The sequence below is a fragment of the Talpa europaea genome (assembly GCF_964194135.1).
Source record: "Talpa europaea genome assembly, chromosome: 4".
Lineage (NCBI taxonomy): Eukaryota > Metazoa > Chordata > Mammalia > Eulipotyphla > Talpidae > Talpa > Talpa europaea.
This window is the reverse complement of record NC_140070.1, coordinates 115146648-115168889: the sequence shown is the minus strand read 5'-3', so window position 1 is coordinate 115168889 and position 22242 is coordinate 115146648. Positions and strand designations below refer to the sequence as shown.

At 41.8% G+C, this 22242-nt stretch overlaps 1 protein-coding gene across 5 annotated transcripts in view; it reads right to left on the bottom strand.

Annotated features, from left to right (window-relative positions):
- The window catches only part of IGF2BP2 (insulin like growth factor 2 mRNA binding protein 2), a gene marked incomplete at both ends in the record, with an annotated part of 164187 nt that extends 148001 nt beyond the window's left edge, over positions 1-16186 (bottom strand). For all 5 annotated transcript variants that reach the window (XM_084232397.1, XM_084232396.1, XM_084232398.1 and 2 more), the window contains 2 exons: positions 14404-14464; positions 16009-16186. In XM_084232397.1, coding sequence (XP_084088523.1) covers positions 14404-14464; positions 16009-16186 — 239 coding nt within the window. The remainder of the gene's footprint in view (positions 1-14403; positions 14465-16008) is intronic.
- Positions 16187-22242: the final 6056 nt, after the last annotated feature.

Genomic DNA, 22242 nt, shown 5'->3' with positions numbered 1-22242 from the left:
GTCATAAAAGGCAGTGTAATATGGCTCTTTTGATTGGATTACTCACTCAGGAAGCTGAAGTCATGTTATGAGCAAACCAGAAGCTCCTGCTATAAGGAGCTAAGACCTCCAGCCAACAGGGAGAGGGCAAGTGAGGCCTGCCAAGAACCGCATGAGTAAGCCTGGTAGCAGATCTAGCCCCAGTTGAGCCTTCAGATGACTGTAGCCCCAGCTGGCATTTTGACTGTGATCTCATGAAAGACACAGAGCCAGAACAACCTGGCTAATCTGGTGCCACATTTCTGAACCTCAGAAAATGTGTAAGGTAATAAATATTTGTTGCTTTTAAGTTGATAAGTTTGGGAGTAACCTGTATGCAGAAGTAGATTACTAATATAGAGTATTGACAGCAGATCTTGCTTTGCAATTAGCATTAAAGACCACTCATCGTCTTGGTCATGAACTACCTCACACAGATTCAGTCTTTGATAAAAGTATGGCAATTTTTTTTCCCAAATAGGTTTTTTTTTAAAAAAAAAACATGATTCCCAGCAGATTTTCAATGCAATTTAGGTTACAGAGAGAGCTATCTTTGTAGGAAACTGTATTTTCATGTAATCATAATTATACAGATTCTAATACTACTAAATCAACCTGTTCTTTTAAATACTATTCTGGTTCCAACAAATCTAAATCTCTGCTTTCCAATGCTATGCAATTGCTCCTTTCAGTTCACTTATGTTTTAGAGTCTTCAAACCTAGACGCACAAGAAAAGGTTTTATTCTACTTAAGCCAAAAGGTTAAATCAAAGGTTTGAAATACACTACACAAAAGAGCAAAACCTTGAACTACTATTCCCCATCTCCACCAAAAAGAAGGGAGAAAAAGAGGAAACAAAAGAAAAAGTAAATGATTAAGGGTATCTTATTATGGCTTTAATTTTAATTCATTATTCCAAAATATTTATTGAGCAGCTGTTTCCAACTGAAAGCATTTAAGATGCAGTGGTGGAAATAGAAAATCGGACAAGGGCCTCCCTGGTGGCGCAAGGGGATGAGCACAGCGCTGTGAAGCTGTCCGCAGCCTCTGAAGAAAGAGTTCAATCCCCGGCCAGGGAGCTACCCACATGGCGCAGCAGGCCTCTCCTGACTCGCCCGCTGCTCCCCTCAGCAGTGTCTTCAGTCCATCTGCTTGTTCTGTTCCCCACTCTGTCTCTGGTGAACCTTCTCAACTCCCACACCTCTTGCCTGTACCCCAGTTCTTGTATGCATAAAGAAATAAATCTTTAAAAAAAAAAATCAGGCAAGACCCAGATCTAACTTCAAATTTTTAAAGTCTAACTGGCTATTTTTGTAGAACAGATGATCATCAACCCACCTCAAAGAAGGGAAGGAAACAAAAGAAATCTTGATTCCCAAGCTCCTGCTGGCCACTCCATAATGCTTACCACAGAAGACTTAGTAACTTGTGTTCTTCCAGACAAGTACTATACCTCACCATTACAGTGGTCACTAAGAGCTATTTCAACAAGCATGTAAGTTACAGAATAAAAAAAATTCATTTTTTTAAAGATTTTATTTATTTATACAAGAACTGGGGTACAGGCCAGATGTGCGGTAGGGTGAGAGGATTCACCAGAGACAGAGTAGGGAACAGAACAGGCAGATTGACTGAAATACACTGCTGAGGGGAGCAGTGGGCGAGACAGGAGAGGTCTGCTGCGCCATGTGGGTAGCTCCCTGGCCAGGGATTGAACTCGTGCTGCAGAGGCTGCCGACAGCCCCATAAGTTGTGTCCCAACACAAAACCAAAAGCCAAGGACTTTAAGACTTGCCCTCAGGGGAATCACTGAGGGGACAAAGTGTTTGTTTTTGGTTTTTTTTTTTAAGTAATGCCTTGGGCCTCCCCTGGGAGTGCAGTGGTTGAGCGCTGGGTGGCGAAGCTGCCCGCAGCCTCTGCAGCACCGGTTCGATCCCCCGCTGCTCCCCAGCCACCAGAGGAGGGTCCCACATGGTGCGCAGAAGACCTCTCCTGCTGCCCGCTGCTCCCCTCAGCAGTGTACTTCGGTCCTTCTGCCTGCTCTGCTCCCCACTCTGGCTCTGGTGAATTCTCTCACCCTCCCACGCTTCTGACTGTACCCAGTGCTTGTATAAATAAATAAATAAATCTTAAAAAAAAAAAAAAGTAATGCCCTGGTTTTGAATAAGAGTAAAGCTTGCAGGACAGACACAAAGGAAGTACCTTTTGGCATACAATAGCTCAGGCATCCCTTTTAACTAGCTGTGCTTATGGAACCTTAACATATACAACAAATAAAAGTAGGGAATACTCTGAAGAAAGGTTAGGGAAGCCAAGAAGCTTGGAACTAGTGAAGTAAATGTTTTTTCTCCATGAATTACTGGGTACGTGTCACTAGACCCATCACTCTTGAGTATCCGTTGATTATAATGACTTTACTAAGGGTTGGGGTTTAGTCACTGGCCAGTTTCCTGGAAAGTTCCTGAAGGACAAAAATTCTGCACTACTGATTGTAGAAAAATCCATAAATTTGTTTGGCTTGCAGTTGGCAAAGCAAACATTTGTTACTAGAGTGAAAATGACAGGAGATGGAAAATGACAGGAAGGAGATTCAGAAGTAACAAACACAGGCTCTAAAGTGTCCTCCAGAAAGAACTTTAAATCTGCTGGAATGCCTAATCAAAGGGTTAACTAAGGATCCAGAATTATTATAGGAAACACACTTCCAAACCATCTTTTGAAGCAGTTCACCCCTTTCTAAATCAAATTCTAGACCAAACTAATATATAAAATAGCAAAGAATGTAATTGTTTTCTGATTGCAGGTGGGTCAGAGTCAGCATCCTCCAAATATATCCATTCCTTTTTCCCAAAAATATGGCATCTCAGAACCCACAGGTTCTGTGGTACACACTGTTAAAAGCACTGCCATGGGGAATAAAAAATATGACTTTGGCCTGGAAAGTTTTAAGACAGGTATTAACACCTTGACCATGATTGCAATATCAAAATTACTGTTTTGAAATCATTACTGATATAGATACACATAGTAAACCATTATCAAAAATCAGTGAACCAAAGACCTAGCTCTCCCCTGGCAAACCTCTTAAGATACAAAGAACTGTATTGAAACAACCACCTGTTCTCAGTCCTTTATAGTCCTTAAAACAACCATTTTAATATTACTTCATAAACCTAAATCCCTACCTTCTTTATTTCAAATAATTGTTTAACCATTTGTCATCTCAAATCTTTCATGAAGGAAAAAAAAATGAATAAAGTGTAAATTATAAAAATATTAAGCAACTACAAATTTTGGGAATATTAATCAACTAGTATTTTGATACTTATTATTTATAAGTGAGAGAAAAAAATCATATATCTTACAATAACTAAGCTTTCTGAATGGGAGAAAATATTTGCACAGTATATATCTGAGCAGGGTTGATATCCAAGGTCTATGAAAAACTCATAAAACTCAACAAAAAGAAACAAATAACCTAATCAAAAAATGGGCGAAAGACCTAACGAGGTATTTTTCCAAAAAAGAAATAGAGATGTCCAATAGGCATATAATGTTCATCATTCCTTAGTGTCAGGGAAATGCAAATAAAAACTGCATTAAGATTCCATCTCATGCCTGTGAGAACAGCCCATATCAAGAACAGAAAACAAGAGTTGGTGAAGATGTGGAGGAAAAGATGCCCTTGTACGCAGAAACTTTGTTTCTAAAGACCCTTGACTTCATCATTTTCAGTGGTTACACAACTCAGAGAATTTTATAAAATTTAGTTTACAATTGGTCCAGCCCCTATGGAAAACACTATGGAAATTTCTCAAAATATTAAAAGAGATCTGCATATCACCCACATATGATTCCACTCATAGGTATCGATCCAAAGAATGTAACAATATGAATTACCTGCACTCCTGTGTTCACTGCTATTTACAATAGCCAAGATATAGAAACAACCTAAGTGCCCAACAATGAATGGTTAAATAAAAATCTGAAATATTACTCTGCTATATAAACATTAAAAAAATAGATAATATCTTGCCACGTGGGATAATATGGACGGAGCCAGAGGGGATTCTGCTAAGCAAAGTAAGTCTGAAGGAAATAAACAAATACTGGGTGATTTCACTTATATGTGGGAGACAGAGAACCAAAATGAAGTAGACAAAAACAAACCCTTAGAAGGTCACCACAGGAGGAAGACAGATAGGGGCAAAGGTGGAGGGGGTCCTATGGACTGTGGTGGTGGGTATTGGGACATCATTGGTGGGTGTGATGTGGTGACACACATTTGGAGAAGCATATTTTGTGAGAGGGGAAAAAAACAAAAAAAAGTTAATACTTAGCAAAACAAATAAAAAAGTTTAGTTTATTAAAATTTAGTTTATAAATCATAGTGTCCATGATTTGAAAACATCACTGTTACTTTGAAGAAAAAGGGAAAAAGAATACAGCTGGACCCAGATTACTAATATATCCACAAATTCTATCTTCAATTGTTGGTGTGTTTTTTCAGACTTTTACCCTTTACAACTGGACTTTATAATAAACACAATTGCACTGTGGGGGCAGGGGGGTGGGGGTGGGTGACCTAAACTTTCAGCACTAAGGAAATTCCTTCCTAAACTTTTAATCACTCACAGGAGGCCACGTAGTTTGACCCCCACAACCATGGAGGAGCTTGTCTGCTGCACATTCTTAGTAAGTGTAATCCAGGGAACCCATACATTCCAACACATTGAGCAAGCACACACACGCCTCCCTGGCTTCCCCAAACCACCAACGCCAAAGAAGGGGCACTGGGTTGAAGGCAGGCCGGCACACCAGGCACTTTCCAACCCAGCCCAGCCATCTCAACGGAAATGCAATGGGGAAGGAGAATGAGAGAATAAGAGAGAGAGAGAGAGAGAGAGAGAGAGAGAGAGAGAGAGAGAATATGACAATGAGACTATGAACCAGACCAGGGCATAATAGAAAGAAGTGGTAAACCTTCTAAGGGGCAGCCCAGTTACGATACTCCTATCAGTTTTTAAACATCCATGAAAAGAACAACTTGTGTGAGACTTCCAGTCCTGCTGTCACCAAAGGAATCACTGTGGAAGCACTGTCTTCCACAATGTCTGCGAGTACACTCTTCCACTCGTGCGCTAGAATTATTAAGAGAGAATGTAGGAGCTACTGACATAGTTCAGTCACATAAGCTTGTCGGGCCCCAAGTCTCCCTCACTCTCTCCTCCTTTTCTTTTTTCTTCCCTCCTTGTCTTTCCTCCCTTCTTCTTTTCTTTCTTAATAATTGAGGCAATAAACTACATTTTTTAAGTATTAAAATGTTTAATCATTTACTCCAATTCTCTCAAGGATGCACAAGTGTTTTATTCTAAAGCATTACCTATATAGTGATTTTTAAAATCCATTTTTCAAATATGCATTATTAAAATAACAAAGATCAGGAGGGATTAAAGTAAAAGGGCCCCATGTAATAAAAAAAAAAGACCAAAAAATCCCCAAACAAATAAAACAAAACAAACCCAATCCTATATGGCCTGTCCTCACATGAGCTTTTTCAAAGTATCCTCTACTTCATGAATTAGTTTGAGGTTCACCTGCCTGTAGAATCACCATTCAATTACATATTTTTGGCTTTGTTTTTTAAATAGAAAGAGCAAAGAGGAAATATAACATGGCAATAAAAATGTCTTTTCTGTTAATATTTTAAGCTCCACTGGAGGTTCTTAACTGAGAAAAGTCATTATGTTTTATCTCATAATAAATTTCATAAAATTATGATCTTATCAAAAAATACCACCTCTGTATCTAAAAACAAATGTTTGTATATCTCATTTCATTGGCAGTATAATTGTATCTTAATTCCTATATTTAAAAGGTATACAGGGCCTCCCCGGTGGCGCAGCGGTTGAGCGCTGGGTTGCGAAGCTGCCCTTGGCCTCTGCGGCGCCTGTTCAATCCCCAGCTGCTCCCCGGCCACCAGAGGAGGGTCCCACATGGTGCGCAGACCTCTCCTGCCGCCCGCTGCTCCCCTCAGCAGTGTACTTCGGTCCTTCTGCCTGCTCTGCTCCCCGCTCTGGCTCTGGTGAATTCTCTCACCCTCCCGCGCTTCTGACTGTACCCAGTGCATGTATAAACAAAACAAACAAACAAGCAAACAAATAAATAAAAAAATAAAATAAAAAATAAAAAGGTATACATTTAAGTATTGTGTCAAAAAGAACAGAAATCTTTCGACTTCCTGTGTTTTCACTGACATGTTCATGTGTCAAAAGTTTAAAATTTTCTAATATTAAATGACATGAATCATTTTATAAAAAGCAATTCACAAGAATCCCACATTTTCCTTCTCCAAACCAGACCTTTTTTTTGTTTTATTTTGTTTTTACATACAGATAAAAATGAAAGCATGACAAACCTTGGGCAACATCTACATCCTAAACAAAAGATCCTGAGTTTCTTTTTCAGGACTAGAAAAACAAAACACCTGGATTTAATGCAATAATACAGATCTTGCCCAAAGTGCATGTGTATGTTTTCTACACTTTTGACCACGGTAATTTTTAAAAACATGTTTTCATCTTTATATATTTACAGATGCCTATAAGACTGCTTCAAGAAAGTTTCTTCAAATTGTGAAAGAACACCATTTAGTTGTCTTTCAATTGCACTAAATTTATAATATACTAAGCTTCAGCCCCTTATCTTCCTTAGCATATCTGTTGTATATATAAAATTTTGTCTCTATTCTGAGTTGCGAAAAATAGGCAAAGCTACTCTATAGCTATGTACACATTACCAACATACTTCCTCCTTTCTTGCTGGAGCCTTGTTTCTGTGTTCAAATGAGAAGGACAGCAAGGGCAATCCGGGCACTGCCTCTTTGAAGCCGGTTTGGTCAGGTGCAAGGAGGCGTTGCTTTGATTCTGAAGCTTTACAACCCTATCTGTAAAAGGGATGAAATACAGATCTCCCTTGGCTGCTGTGAGGTGACAATAAGGCATGCAGAAGGCCTTGTCCAGTCCTTCACATGTCAGCTACCAGCAAGCCTTCCTTGCCTTTCTTCCTTTCCCCATCTACTGAGTAACTATATATTAACTTAAGAAATGAAATGTGCGGGGGGTTGGAAATAATCTTCTTTCACCTATTTTTTTCTTTGTAATCCCTTCCTCCCTCCCATCACCACCATCAAAAATGAGAATACACAAAAGTTAAAAGCAAACAAGGAGATAAATGCATGGAAATTTTTAAGGGGAAATGGACCATAATCACATGCTTAGTCTTTCAGTATATGTTTTTGAGTGATTATATCATTAATGAAGAATTCTGAGAACCTTATGGAAGTTATCCTATTAATACTCATTCCTTCTCCATAGTAAAGGTTAAAGGCCACATCCTGTACAGAAAATAAAGCAGAGAGACATACCACCTTGGTGGCAGAGTTGGAAAAGGCCTGACAACTACCAGGAAAACACTTAAACCAAAACATAGTTCTGATCTCTGGCAATGAATTAGCTGAAATCTGTGAAGAGCTCACACAAGTGATTCCTTAAGCTTGACTTTCATTTACTACATGATACAGTCTGGACCAGGACTACAGTTCTCTGCCTGTCTGTGTTGAGAGGAATATCTTTCTTGACATGCCCTACATTGTAACACAAGGACTAGGAACAATGGAAAAAAAAACCCAACAAAGTAACAACAACATCCAAACTGCTTAGCTAGACATACTCCCCTCCCACCCCCCCACCATGGACAAGCCTGGTGATGATAAGAGGTAATTTTTTAATTGTCAATGTTTCTATTTTTTTTTCTTAAAAACTCTGATACAGATAATGCAGATGGATATAAAAAATAAGATGGCTGCATAGAGTCATTCACAAACAGATCTATTTTCATATATTTCCATTACTGTTGAATGCATCCTTTAAATCTTGTAACACCTTCAGTTAACTTCTTTAACTAAAAAGAGAACTTCATGCAGGTGAAGCATGCTGGAATGAAAATTAGAAGACCTAAGCCCCAGCCTAATATGAATATTCAGTGTAAGAAGTTAAAAACCTCTCTGATAATGCTACTAGTATTTCTTATACAGCAATACATAAAATAATGAAACAACCTTTTTGATCACATTTAAAACAAAAATAAAAATCCACATTTCCCTCTAAGGCAAATTCTTACATGGTAGAACTCATTAATTATATGACAATAAGAAAAACGGAAAATATCCTTTCAGTGCAATGGTGCCATGCAAACCTTCCTGGTCAGTAGGTACAGTATCTCTTATGATATAGGTAAGTATTGGTTAAAAAAAAAAAGCATCAGAACTCTTAACTTTCATTTGTTCTATTTATTGACAGATCTGTTTTATTTATGAAATGTTCTTGAGGGTCAACAGTATGGGAAAATTCTAACTAAATGTTTACACTTTAAGAATGTGTAGAACAGCAGATCAATAACCATGAAACCTAGGAAGAAACAAACAGAATACATCTCAAAAATACAAACTTATTAATTGTTAAAAAATCAAAGGCTTAAGGAGAAGACAGTCATCTATTAAATGTGAACACTGGGTTAGTTTTTGAATTTGATTGCTTACTATTAATGCAAAAGCATCCATTTCCACTAGTCTTATTCTACACCTTGATATTATCAAACCAATTCTACACCTTGATATCATCAAACCAAATTGGAGTAAGTTATTTAATTCATCCCTCTATAAAGCCAAAACAGCAGAATTTGAATTTTTCTGTGAAAGAAAATAATTTTTCTTTACCATTTTTTGGAAGGATCAGCCTAAACTCTATGATCAAAACATGAAAAGTAAAACCTTAAAAATAATGCTCTGAGCACTCTGCAATTTTGCTGCCCAAAATAGAACCCATATAGTCCATGCCACTGAATGAAAATTACAAGTTTGTAAGCATGAAGTAAAATTATAAAGTAAAAGATTTTTAAAAACATTTTAATGGTAATAAATGGGAGGAAAGATTGTTATTGTTACTGCTGTTTGTTTATGTTATTAGCTTTTCTTCAATAAGTATTTTGAATGACCACTCAAACTAATCTGAACTGGAATTTGAGCATAAAAAGACTGAACTTTAATAAGTTATTAGAGAATATTTTGCTAAATAAACCTTTTCATCCTCCAAATTGAGAAATTATTAATCATAACTTGAAACTGTGCTTCTGACTAAAAGTTTTAGAAAATTGCTTTAGCCAAATCCCACCATTCTCTTCTTGAATAACAAAAAGAACATCGGAGATACTTTTGTAGTGTTGAATTAATTCTTAAGAATATATTTTTGAAATTTATAATTCACTTTAAAACAGTAAAGACACTATGCTTCTAATAAAATCAAGTGTTTTTGTTAGGCAAAATAATATATTACTTTCCATAATATAGAATTTCTAAATGAAAATATATTGAAATCTTAACTTAAAAACCTTAAAAATAGCTTATAGATCATTAATGCCTTCACAGAATCCTTGGCTAACCCTCTTTGAGAGAGGGGGCATCCAAACAGAAAGGAAGGAGTGTAGGTTTTGCTTTGGATAGTTCTTCCAGCTTCATGTACACTGAAAAAACCACTACACATGCTTGTTTTTCGCTTCTTTAAGAAGATGCAGTACCCAGGCAAATACTGCACTTGGTTCCCTTTGCTACAAGGTCAAACACTTAGAGAGAGCAACAGTTGCTAAATTAAAGGTTTCCTCCTCTTTCCTCTTGATATCATCTGTCTGAAACTACTGTCCCCCACAAAGCACACACACACTCTCACACACCCATGTGCACACACCCCACTGAATCAGAGATGACACACATAGCTCAAATAATATCCTCTAACAACTGTGACCAATTGCTCATCTACTTTTGAGGATTTCATTAGCTGACTTGGAAGAGTGATTCAGCAGTAGAGAGCAAATATTTAGAAAGCTGGAAAGTATCAAATATGTATAAATAGTTCCTGTAGAAAATGGATTTTTATAGTTTTTTTTACTTTTAATAAATGTGCCCCGGTTGCACATTTTAACATTTACATTCCCCCACTTGAAAATCTAAAGCAACCTCCACAAAATAAAAACATTTATTCAAAATTATAGTAAAAGTATAATTGTATAGTAAAATTACACAGTATTATAATTGTGATAAGCTATTAGCTCTAAAACTTCAAAGTCCTTTTAAAGCATTTTTTTCTTAAAGAAAATGTTTTAGAGCATGATGTATGCAAGATGTTGTACAAATACTGTTAAGCTCTCTCATCTTCTCTATATAAGTGACAGTCTCAGGTTAGCATTGTTAAAAACAAAACTCTTAGGCCATTTTTTACTGGTCATCTTATATCCAGTCAGGAAACATTATTATTGAAAAAAACATAATTTGACCAATGTATTACATCGCCAAATCACCTTTTAGTATTAATGTTCAGGTGTTTAGTCCTTTAATATTTCCATAAACTATTACAATTTAAAACTGATATGCATTTGGTAAACTAGAAAATCAAGCAATATTAAAAATCTTTTAATTTGCAGACCTTCTTGGTTTTTAATATTTAACTAAATAATGAAAAAAAATCAAATGATCAGCCTTTTAAAAATGCAAACTAGAGTCTTAAATTTATATTAATATCTGAATTACAAGTTACCAAGTAACTGTTTTTCTCTAGTTTCTATTTTAATTCTGTCACATCTCTCTTAAAGATCACAAAATATATAATTCTCTATAGCATTATCTAGAATCATGAAAAAATTACTAGCCTTTACAAATGAGAAACTTAACATCTAAATCAAAGTCATATCAAAAGTAACCTTAGAGTCTGATATCATATCTTCTATTAGCATATGCTATATCCACACATGAAATCTTATTAAATCCAGGCATTAATTTTTAATTGAACAAATTCTTGAAATAAGAGGTTGCTATATGGTTTTAACCTAATAAAGTCTTTTCTGTTTCTACAAAACTAAAAATTGATGCAGCAAGGCTTTGTTGCCGGGAAGGCTTGAGGTTGGGTGGGTTTTGTTTTTTTTTTTTCTTTTTGGTATTTAGTTCAACTATACACAATGTGGTACATACAAGCAAAATACAATTGAGATACTGTTTTCTTTAACATTCCTATAGGAGACCAAATTCATTTGCATTAGAGAGAACACAATTACTGATTTTTAACTCATGAAAGACAAATTCATAGCTTTTTCCTACAGTATTTTATAGTATTCACACCATCTCAGTGAAAGCAAGTCTAGCACTACTTAGTTACTTCCTAGAAGTGGGCAGAAATTGCATTTTTCAAAGTTTTGTTTCTCACAGAGTCATTCAACTTTAGTTTGAAACACATTCAGGTTTGTGTCTGTCTCAGATCTAACCAATTAATGCAATGTGTGTGTGTGTGTGGAGAGATACACATTATTTAAACTAAACTCTCATCAACATTGAAAAATGAAATTTCTATCAAGGAAATTTCCACAACTTTAAAGAGAATATGAAAACTTACCAGTTTTTCCTCTTTAAGAAACCTATGATTCATATATACGAGGCAAGAAATATGAAGACAGAAAAAAGATGCAAAGATTTTTTTATTTAACAGAGTCTACAACCAACTTAAAATAGATGAATAGTACATGGTTTACATTACAATAATTTGCATTTAACGAGAATGAAATGCATGGCAAAAAGAAAAGCATTTTCTACTTCAGAGTGACCCTGAGAAAATAATAGTATCCAGTCTGTCCACTACAATGGCACATAAGAAATGATGCTAGAATAATACTTAACAAGAAACCGAATTGGTAAGCAAATGGCATGCCAATAATTTCATAACTGAAGATAAAAACATCTCCTCCTATAGCATCATTAGTTTAAGCAAACTATTTGGAATGCAGATAGTAAAACTGATTCTTGAGAACAGAAAGAAATCAAAACATTATAAAGACAATGAGCACTCAATTTTTGGATGATTTTTTTAAGGAAGTCATGAGGATGAATTGTTTTCTTCACATTTTCACTTGAACTAACACAAAAACCACATATAGAACTGACTTAACAGTGACAAATTTACTTCTAACTTGTTAATTTTCATAGATATGCAACAAAAGAACACCAGAACAGTCACCATATAACATAACAGCTTTGGTTTCAAATGTCACAGTACCCTCCTTTTTGAAAGCCACCTCGGTAGTAGTGCCCTGAGAACATACAGCTGCTCATCCCAGAAGTCTGAGCTCAGCATACAACACCAGTCATTAGCTATCTCTCCCTTAGCTTGCAGTTCAAGTAACTCATTTCTGCATTTTAAACTAATAAAGCAAAGGAAAAAAAGATTAAAACCATTCAATCAGAAATGATGCAACCCTCCACAGCAGCAGCTTATGCATACACTTGGTATGTCAGAGGTCCTCACTGCAGTGAATCACACAACACATTGTAATCTACTTCCTAGGTATTTCATACTGCCCACATGTTCAAAGAAATCATGTACTAATAGTGCTGTGTAAATCCTAGATTGGTCTTTATTTAATTAATACCAAAAATTTGAGGCATGCTTTTAACTCTGAACTCATACACACACCAAAAAGAAATCCAGCTAACAGCAAATAACCTCTGCATTTTGGGGGGAAAAAAAAGTTTAAAAGAAGTCTATTTTGTGAGAAGTTTTACAAGATATTAATAACCTTAAATAAACTAGTATTTCACTTAAATTGCAACATTAAATGACATTCTTTGTAATATGAAATGAGACATACCTGAGGAAAGTTAAAATTCTAAAGTTTTATGCTAATTGAAATCCTCCCACCTCCTCCACCCCCACCCCCTACCCCCACCCCCCACCCCCGCAAAAGCAACAGCTATATAGCCAACAAAATAGGCATTTACAGAAACATAACCCATCAAATATTTTGGGTAGTTTTCAAACCTTGTTCAAGATACTCATCAAATTTTCAAGTGTTCTGAGACAAGTAATCTAAACTTAGAATAAATACTTAATATATCAGAAAACTTCCACTTGGATTTCTCAAGCAAAAAAAAATTTTTAGGTAACAAATTTAGAATACTTAATTGAAAAATCAATCAATTACACACTAACCTTTTCCTGGAGGTTCTATCTAGCTTAATATTACCTAGGTTTTTTTTTTTTTTAACTTTTATCTTGCATTTAACGAGAATGAAATGCATGGCAAAAAAGAAAAGCATTTTCTACTTCAGAGTGACCCTGAGAAAATAACAGTATCCAGTCTGTCCACTATAATGGCAGACTTGTTTTTATAGGTATTAAGTAATTTTCTGATATGCCGCAGAATCATTTGCAAACAAAAGATACTCTATTGCTTAAATTAAAACATATCTGGAAACGTGCATACAAGTAGCTTTTGAAAGTCCCATCAACAAAACATCAGAGTATTTATAAAATTAGGATAGTTTGTTTTAAAATTATTCCATCCTGACAAAAATCAAGTAAGTGGTTAGATTATTGTCCATCACAAATTATAAAAGTGGTGGATCAGACTTCACTTAGTCTCCAATTCAGCTACTTAATGACTAATGGTGAAGAAATGTATGTGAATGGGATAAAAAATAAGTTCAGGGGGAGGGTCTAGAATGAGTAATAAAGGGCCCAAGTTTAAAGTCCACAATAAACTACAAACAAAGATGTTCTCCCTTATTTTTTCCTCCTAGACAGTGCCTCATGAAAGCAAATCACTGTCGAGAAATTCAACCGCCACAAAATTGTTCACTCCTTCATTAACAGCGCACTTAAATATAACTATAGATTTCACTGTGGCATTTGTTTAGCATCAAACACATCTTAAAAGCAGCAACAAAACGCTCAGAAGTAATGTTCCGCAGTCTCAGTGACTGAAGGTCTGCCTTTTAACTGCCATCCAATCTAAACAACCTACTTCTTTAGAGTGATAGGCAAAATACCGACCCCCTTATTGAATTATTTTATTATTCAACATGAAGCTATCTAAAAAAGAAAACTAATTAATCGCCAAGTTTAGTTAAGCAATTTAGCTGACACAGTAAATATTTACTCTCAACATCTCACAGGAAGTCTTGACAGCATTTGCTGCCATTGTGCTGGGAATGGGGGTAGGAATAGGGGGTGGGAGGCCAGTTTTGATAAACAAGTTCAACGGTCCCAGCGAATCTAACTTAGTGCTCGCCACCCCCCACTCCCAATAAGGCACCAGATATTTTCCAAGTACAGTCAACACCTTATATAACGAAAGTAACAAATGGACCCTTCTAAACTATCTTATCTCCGCTAGCAAAACAAACAAGTCTTTTGCAAATTATAAAATCACATTTTTATAAAACTTAGTGTATTTTTTTCACTTACACATAAGCCCAATCGCAAAATAACTGAGCAAAATATATTTACCTGAGCTTTTTAGAGACTGAGTAATCAACTTCCATGATTTTCCCATGCAATTCCACTTTACCTTTAAAACAGAAATTAAAGCACTCAGAACCTTCCTTGGATCACACCCGCGGGGGTCTAGGACGGGCACGCACAGAACTCCACGCTCCGGCTGCGCCTGCGGGCGCCCTCAAGGGGTCTCCCTGCCGCGCGAGCTGGGCAAACTTGGTTATTAGCTTGGGAGACAAGGTGGGGCGCCCGTTTCTCCGGAGGAGGTGGGAAGGGTGGGCGAGCGATCCGCCGACCCCAGGTGTAGCTGTGGGTGGCGATGCCGGAAAAACAAATTTAATAAAGAGCGGCGCCAATTTGAAAGGATGAGCTCACTTGAAACTCAAGCTGCAGGCCGGCGGGGCCCCACTCCTCTCCCGACCCCCCCCTCTCCGTTCCGCTAACCCCGGACCCGAAGACTCCGCCGAGGCCCCCTCCCAGCCCTCGCCCCGCTGGGGCTCCCAGAAGACGCGCCGAAGCCCCCGGGGCCGGTGGCTGCGAGAGCGGGGTGTCCGCCGGCTTCGGGGTGTCACCTTGGCCTCGGTGCCGCCCCGCCCCCACCTCGCGCGCCCGTGGGGACGGGGCTCCCACCCCGCGGGGTTGGGGGGCTCAGGCTCGGGGCCTGGGGCGCGCGGCTCCGAGCGGAGCGGGTGCGGGAGGGCGAGTTGGGGCGCGCGCGCGCGAGTGTGTGTGTGTCGCTCTCCGCCTCCCGTCTGGGCTCCGGCGCGCTCGCGGGCCCCCCGGTCGCCTCTTTCCCGGTTCCCAGCCCGGGCCCCCACCGAGTTGAGACAGGGCACCTCGTAAAAAGGTGCTTCTGGCCGAGCGGGAGGCAGGGGGACAGGCGGCGGAAAGCCCCCAGCCCCGAGTTCTTCTCAATAAAATCGGACAAAAAATTCAGAGAAAAATAGGAGCGCTTGAGAGACGAGCGAGAGGGGACAGGGGTTCGGAGGGGACCGAGAAAGATGTGCCGTCGTGCCGGGGCTGGGGCTGGGGGAGCCCCGAAAGCTAGGAGGGCTCATCAAGGTGGCGCCGAGGGGTGCCGAAAGTGGGGGACAGAGGGGCGCGATGGGGAGGGGGCTCGAAGGGAGAGTCCAGCGCAGGGGACGCCGGCGGGCGAGCGATCCTGGGCACGAGGCACGGAAAGGGGTAAGGTCCGATCAGTGCAGGAGATGCAGGATTTGGGGGGGGTCCCTGACCCAGGGGGTGACGGGAAGGTCAGGGAAGGCGGAGGACAAGGGTTCTCTAAGTATGGGGGTGGGGGAACTCTGGAGGGCAGTTCGGGGCGCCAGGGGAGCGTGGGGTGCCCCCGGAGAGGGAGCCTCGGGGTCCCTCGGAGCGACACCGGGTCGCGACAGGGTTGCGGCTCCGAGGGCAGGGGGTGACCGGAGCCGCGGGGGGAGGGGAGCGGGCGGTCCCCCGCGCGGGCCGGCGCGGGGAGTTGAGGGGCTGGTGCGTGGAAGTGAGCGTGCAGGCGCGGGAGCCCCAACCCGGCGCCGCCCGCGGGGCTCGGCCTCCCTCCGGGCGCCGTCCCGGCCCGAGCCGGGCGAGGCGGGGGGAGGCGCCGCGCCGAGAGCTCACCGGAGAGGGTCTCGATGGCGCGGATGGCCCAGTTCTGGTCGGGGTAGTCCACGAAAGCGTAGCCGGACTTGAGCAGGACCTGTCCCGCCAGGGGCAGCTTCCTGTCCCCGAAGAGCTGCCGGAGGTCGTCGGCGGTGACGGCGGGGCTCAGGTTCCCGATGTAGAGCTTGTTCATCATCCGTCCCTTCCCCGAGAGCCCGCGGCTCCCCCGGCCCGGTACCCAGCGCTCCTCGCCTCCGCGCTGCCCTCGTCTCTCCTCCTCCTCCTCCGCCCCCCCTCCCCGCCCTCCGCCCGCCCGCCACCCACCCCCACCCTCACCCTCGGCCTGGCTCCCCCCACCGCGGCCGGCCCGGCCCGCCCGGGGGCAGAGGCGGAGGCGGGGACTCGGCGCGGCTGCCTCCTCGGGGCAGAGTCCCGGGCCGGGCGGCGGCGCGCGGACAAAGCGCTCTCTCTGCCTCCCTCTCTCCCTCTCGAGGCGGCGGCGGGAGGAGGAGCAGCGGCGGGCGGCGGCAGCGCACCCCGCGTGTGTCTGTGTGAGAGTTTGTGCCGGCGTGTGCGCAGCCGAGAGTGAGCGAGCGAGCGCCCCCTCCCCGCGCCGCTGCGCCCCTCGCCTCGCGCCCCCCCGCGCCCCCGAGCGCGCGGCGCGGCTCCCCCGGCTTCTGCCCCGCGCCGGGCGGGCGGAAACGGGTCGCGATCGCGGTCGCGGGCTGGGGCTCCCGGGCGCCCCGAGCCGCGGCGGGCGCGGCGCGGAGGCCGGGGCAGCGGCGGGCGGAGGAAGGCGCGCCCGGAGCGCGGGTGGGAGCGCGGCGGGGCGGCGGGCGGCGGGGCGCGCGGAGAGGGTGTGCGCAAGGTGGACCGGATGTGGGAGCGCGGCCGCCAGGGCGAGCGCGAAGGTGTGTCCCGGAGGTGAGAGGCCGGGGCAGGCTGGAAGACAACAACTTTCGCGGCGAGTTGGCGGAGTCTGGCGCCCGGCGCGTTTCTGGGCGAGCGCCGGTGCCGAAAGCCGTTCCCCGCCCCTCTCCCGGCGACCCGGCGGCGCGTGTGGTCGAGGGATCGCGGACGCGAGTCGCGGCACTTGGGGGCCCCGGACGGCCCGGGCGCTGCGCGCGGACTGTGCGCCCTGGGGAGGCTGCCCCGGGCCGCGGGCCTCAGTTTCCCGGCCAGCTCGGGGAGACGCTAGGCCAGAGCGGAGTCCTGTCCCCTCCACGCGCACCCAGTGCGCCCGGAACCCCGCGGCCGGCTGCAGCCTGACGTTGGCAGCCGCTCACCGTGCTGGGAGTGCCCAGGGCTTCCCGGGCGGCCGCTGCGAAGCTGGGGGTGGGTGGGGAGGCGAGCTGGGAGGGCGCAGGGGCTGGGGCCGGAAAGACGGGCGCCCGCGGCGAGGCGGGGTTCAGTCCCACGGCAAGGGTGGGGGACGCGGGGGCTCTCAGGCTTTGTAGGACTATCCTCAGCCTTGGGAAGGGCCCGGGGAGGAAAGAGGTCCTTCCGAGCGGAGGAAACAACGTGACCGACGGAAGAGGCTGGGTTGGGATGAGAGCAGCCGGAGCCGAGGGGCTAGAGGAGCCAGACAGACTGGAGGCCGGTTGCGCGTTCCGGGGCCCTGCTGCAAGGCTGGTGGCTGGAGCCTGGTCCCCGCCAGGAAATGAAATTCGACGGGAAAGAAAAAAAAAAAAAAATTGGCAGGACTCTGGAGGAGAAGCTGAAGAAGATTCCAAGATATGGACTTCTGGGGGCCTCGGGAGATGCTGGTTCGACCGAGAAATGTTTGGGTTTTTTTGGGTGTTTGGGAGTCTCTTGATGGAGCGGCCATACATGTAAAGGTGGAACAAGTTCGGGTCTCCTAAGTCATGAAGTCCTGTCTTTCCCAAGTTTTCCGATTGAAGAAGGGAATGAAAGGAGCGTGGCTTGTTTTGTTTTTATAAAATATACGTATCCAGACCCCTTCCTTTGAAGACCGATTCTCTGAGCCTGAGTTTGTGTTTCCCACAAGTATCGCAGGTAATTCTTGTCTGGGAAACAGTGACGAATGGAAGGCATGTCTGCTTCGGATTCAGACCTGCTTTTTGCCCCCAGTTGTATGGCCTAGAATATTCAATGTCTCTGAGCTGACGTGTCCTTATCTATTGAAAGAAAAAAAAAAAAAGATAAAGATAAAACAACTAACTCTCGCAGGACTGTTGTGAGGACTACATATTTCCTCCTCCATAGACAAAGAATTGGATTTCACTGCTCCTGGAGTTGGAACAGACTGTCATTATTCCCCAAATTAAAAGATAAACTAGTTATGGATACTTCCCTAGCAAAATGTAGTGGAGAATAACAAATGAAACTACTTGTATATTGACAAACCTCAGCCGACTGGAAGGTTGCAATCTTCAGATTAATTGCACAAATGTCTCTAATTGGTATGGTCTCTTTCCTACTGTGGGACAGTGTGTTTGCTTATTTCCAGTAATTCAAAGGTACATGTTCTAAAAGAGAAAGGAGTATGGCAGGGATAATTGGCTTCATTCTTTTCTGAAAGGTTATTAAGATTGTTTTCTGTTGTATAATATTGTTAGACATGTCAATTCCTTGGTCCTACTGCAAAACTGCAAATATTTTAGCATGGGTGCTTTAATGGGAAGCAAGCACCCAAGGATTCTTAGCAGATGTGAACTTTTTTACCTTGTTTCACCACATAACTTTCAACCTTCTTTCTAAGAAGTGACTGCTCTTTGCTGTGATTTGTGTCTTCTGGCCTGCTGGTGCTACAGTGGTGCTGCAGAAGGACTTGAATGTTAAGTAGGACCAAGATAAAGTTTCCATCACACCTCTGATTTGTAGTACCTGCTGTTAGTTATTCTAGAATACAGAGTTGCTCTTTTACATGCTAGAGAAGGGGGTGGTGGACAATAAGGGTACAGCCTCCAAATACACAACCAAACCCAAACTTTACTGCTATTGCCTGGCAAAATTTATTTTCTTTTTTCTCCCACATTTTCTTTCCTACCTCATCCCCTCTCAGAGAGATAAAATGGAGATTGATCTGGACTGAATTTAAGCCTAGAGTTTGTGAATGTTTAACTGAGATTGGAAATTTGGAAAGATTCTTATAGTAAGCATGTTACTTTTTTTTTTAAAGATTTATTTATTTATACAAGATCTGGGGTACAGTCAGAGGCACGGGAGGGTGAGAGAATTCACCTGAGACAGAGTGGGGAGCAGAACAGGCAGACAGACCAAAGACACTGCTGAGGGGAGCAGTGGGTGAGGCAGGAGATGTCTGCCGCACCATGTGGGTTTCTCCCTGTCCAGCCGGATTTGAACCCGCGCTGCAGAGGCTGTGGCCAGCTTCACAGCATGGTGCTCAACCTGCAGCGCCACCGGGAAGGCCCAAGCATGTTACTTCTTAAAGAGTATTTATTTAACCTTTTTATTTAACCTTTTTCTCAGGAGTTTGGAAGTTACTTCAGATCCTCATGGTTTGGCAATATTTCTAGGTTTGCCAAGTTTAGAACAAGTTTTGGGACAAGATTTCTTTTTTTTCCTTCTAAGATTGAGAAGCACAATTTTATTGATCCCACATCTTTCTAAATCCTAGTCCCTGATTCTCTTTGTTATTTTGCAAGTAGGAAAACAGGCCGTATTATAACTCTGCCCCTCTTTCCCTAGAATGCTTTTGTTCCGCTGCTTACCTCCTATCACTGCCTCTGACTGAACCTAGCATGTACACAGCACTTCATACAGATAAAAAATATCTAAGTAAGTGATGGCTGAATAATTTTGTGAATATACTTAAAATCACTGAAATGTACATTTTAAATGGGAAGACCTTACAGTGTATAAGTTTAAACCTCAACTGATAAAAGTTGTATGATAAAGAGGTATTTTCTTCCTTACTGTATGGTGAATTTCTACAGAAATGGTATTTTTTTCATGTTGAGTCTCTTGGCCAATATATAACTTAGCACATAATAAGAGATCAATTAACGTTTGTTGAATAAACAATGACCATTAAAGATTTGCTCTAAAGATTAAACAGAGGGCCTCCCCTGGTGGTGCAGTGATTGAGCTCTGGGCTGTGAAGCTGCCCGCAGCCTCTGCACCACCGGTTAGATCGGGGAGGGTCCCACATGGCACGTAGACCTCTCCTGCCGTGCCCGGTGCTCCCCTCAGCAGTGTATTTCATCAGTCTGCCTGTTCTGTTCCCCTCTCTGGCTTTGGTGAATTCCCTCACCCTCCCTCACTTCTGACTGTACCCAGTACTTGCATAAATAAATAAATTTGAAAAAAAAAGAAGAAATTAAATGGAGATGTATGAGCTGGTACCTATCTTACATGATGCTTGACATGAAGCAGGAAGAAATATTTTTCTCACCCTGTTAAATTCATTCATTTATTTGTGGCATCACAATGTGAGGCATGGACGATACAGAAATGGATAAAGCTCACTTACTCTAAAGGGGCATATCAGTAGGGGAGGCAGATGTATAAAAATATTCCAGTATAATATGCCAGTGCCACAATAAACTTTGTGAGCAAAGAAGAGAGACAATATCATTCAACTTAAGGTCAGGGAGGGTGTCATCATGGGAAAATTGATGTTGGAAATAGGTTTTCAAGGAAAAGTTGGAATGTGCTGGATGGAAAAGTAGAACAATGCATCTGAGGCAGAAGGAATGACATCTGCAAAGGCATGAAGAGATATAAAGGCCATGTGATCCATAACTAAAATCAAACCAAATGTTAAGAAACAAGTTTGAGAAAAAGAACCGAGAAAATAATGAGGGTGGAGGGAATTTTTCCAGAATTACAGATATGGATCTTCAGATTAAGGGATTTACTAAAAACCCAGCACAAAACAGCCAGAAACAAAACACATCTCTATGGAAGTTAGTACTCAGTCAAATTCTAAAAGCACCTGAAAGAAAATAGGTTATCCAAAAATCATTTGGAAAGAGAATGCAAATATAGTTTTCTAAAACAAAGGATATAGGAGGCAGTAAAGCAATGCCTTCAAAACTGATTGAAAATTATTTTCAATCTAGAATTCTAAACCTTAGTTAGGCTATCATTTAAGAAGACAAGGATTCAAACAAACCACCATTTGGGGGAAACTACTGAGGTTAAATGTAAGCAGAATCACATGAAATTTGAGAAATATGGAATCCAACCCAGGGAACTACACAGATCAGAAAGCCAAAAATGCAACCATCCAGAGAGTAACCAACACAGTCAGAACAAGAGAATAGTTTAAAAAGTACGGACTTCAAAGAACAAAAAAAATGGAACTCATATGAATGCGTAGTAATTATTTTTGATAACTTGTTAGAGTATTTGCAAAAAATAATCACAGGTATATGGAAAACTAGGCAAATGGAAAAACAAGGAAATCATTAACTGTAGGAAAAATACATTGCCATACAAGAAAGGAGCAATAGTCATAGGCTGAATCAACAGTGAAAATATTTGCACAGTTTTAATGTAAACACATGTATTATCCAAACCGCATAAAGAGAACTTGCAAATCAATCAGAAAAAGGCAACAATTTGAAAAATAGGGAGTATAAATGGGATAATTCACAGAGGATGAAATTCAAATGGACAATAAGCTCAACTCATGTAATTTGGGAAACTAACTTGAATCTTCACAAACATGAAATTGAAAAAATTATATTTTAATGATACCTGGTATTGATCTGGTGTGGGATATCAGAAATAGCCACCCACTGCCAGCAAGAGTGTACATTGGTGCTATGAGTACTCTGAAAAGCAATTTGTCAATGTCTGGTAAAACTACAAAAATTTTCTAGCACTTCCTGGCAATCATTCTTCCAGGCGGACTTTTCTTATCTCATTTCTTAGCTCCTTCTATTGTTCTTCATCCACCCTGGATGGATGCCCTTGTTTATTCAAGCAAACCACCTTTTTAAAAAAATATTGTTTATACCCTTGTTTTTTACTTCACTAAGAAAATATCAGAAGAATGAAGAATGCATAAGCAAAGTCTCATATCTGCCCACATATCTATATCTCTGCCCATAGAGTCTACCTTCTCTCCTGTTACTGTGGACATAATCCAGAAGACATCATACTATGCAGTTTTCAGAAGAGAAGAAAAAAATGATTCCAGAGAAAAATTAATAAATGTGCACACCCTTTTATCTAGCAGTTTCTCTAAGAAAATTCTACATATGCACAAGGAAACATACAAGGGACATTATAGCACTAGAATAGTCAAAAGTTGGAACC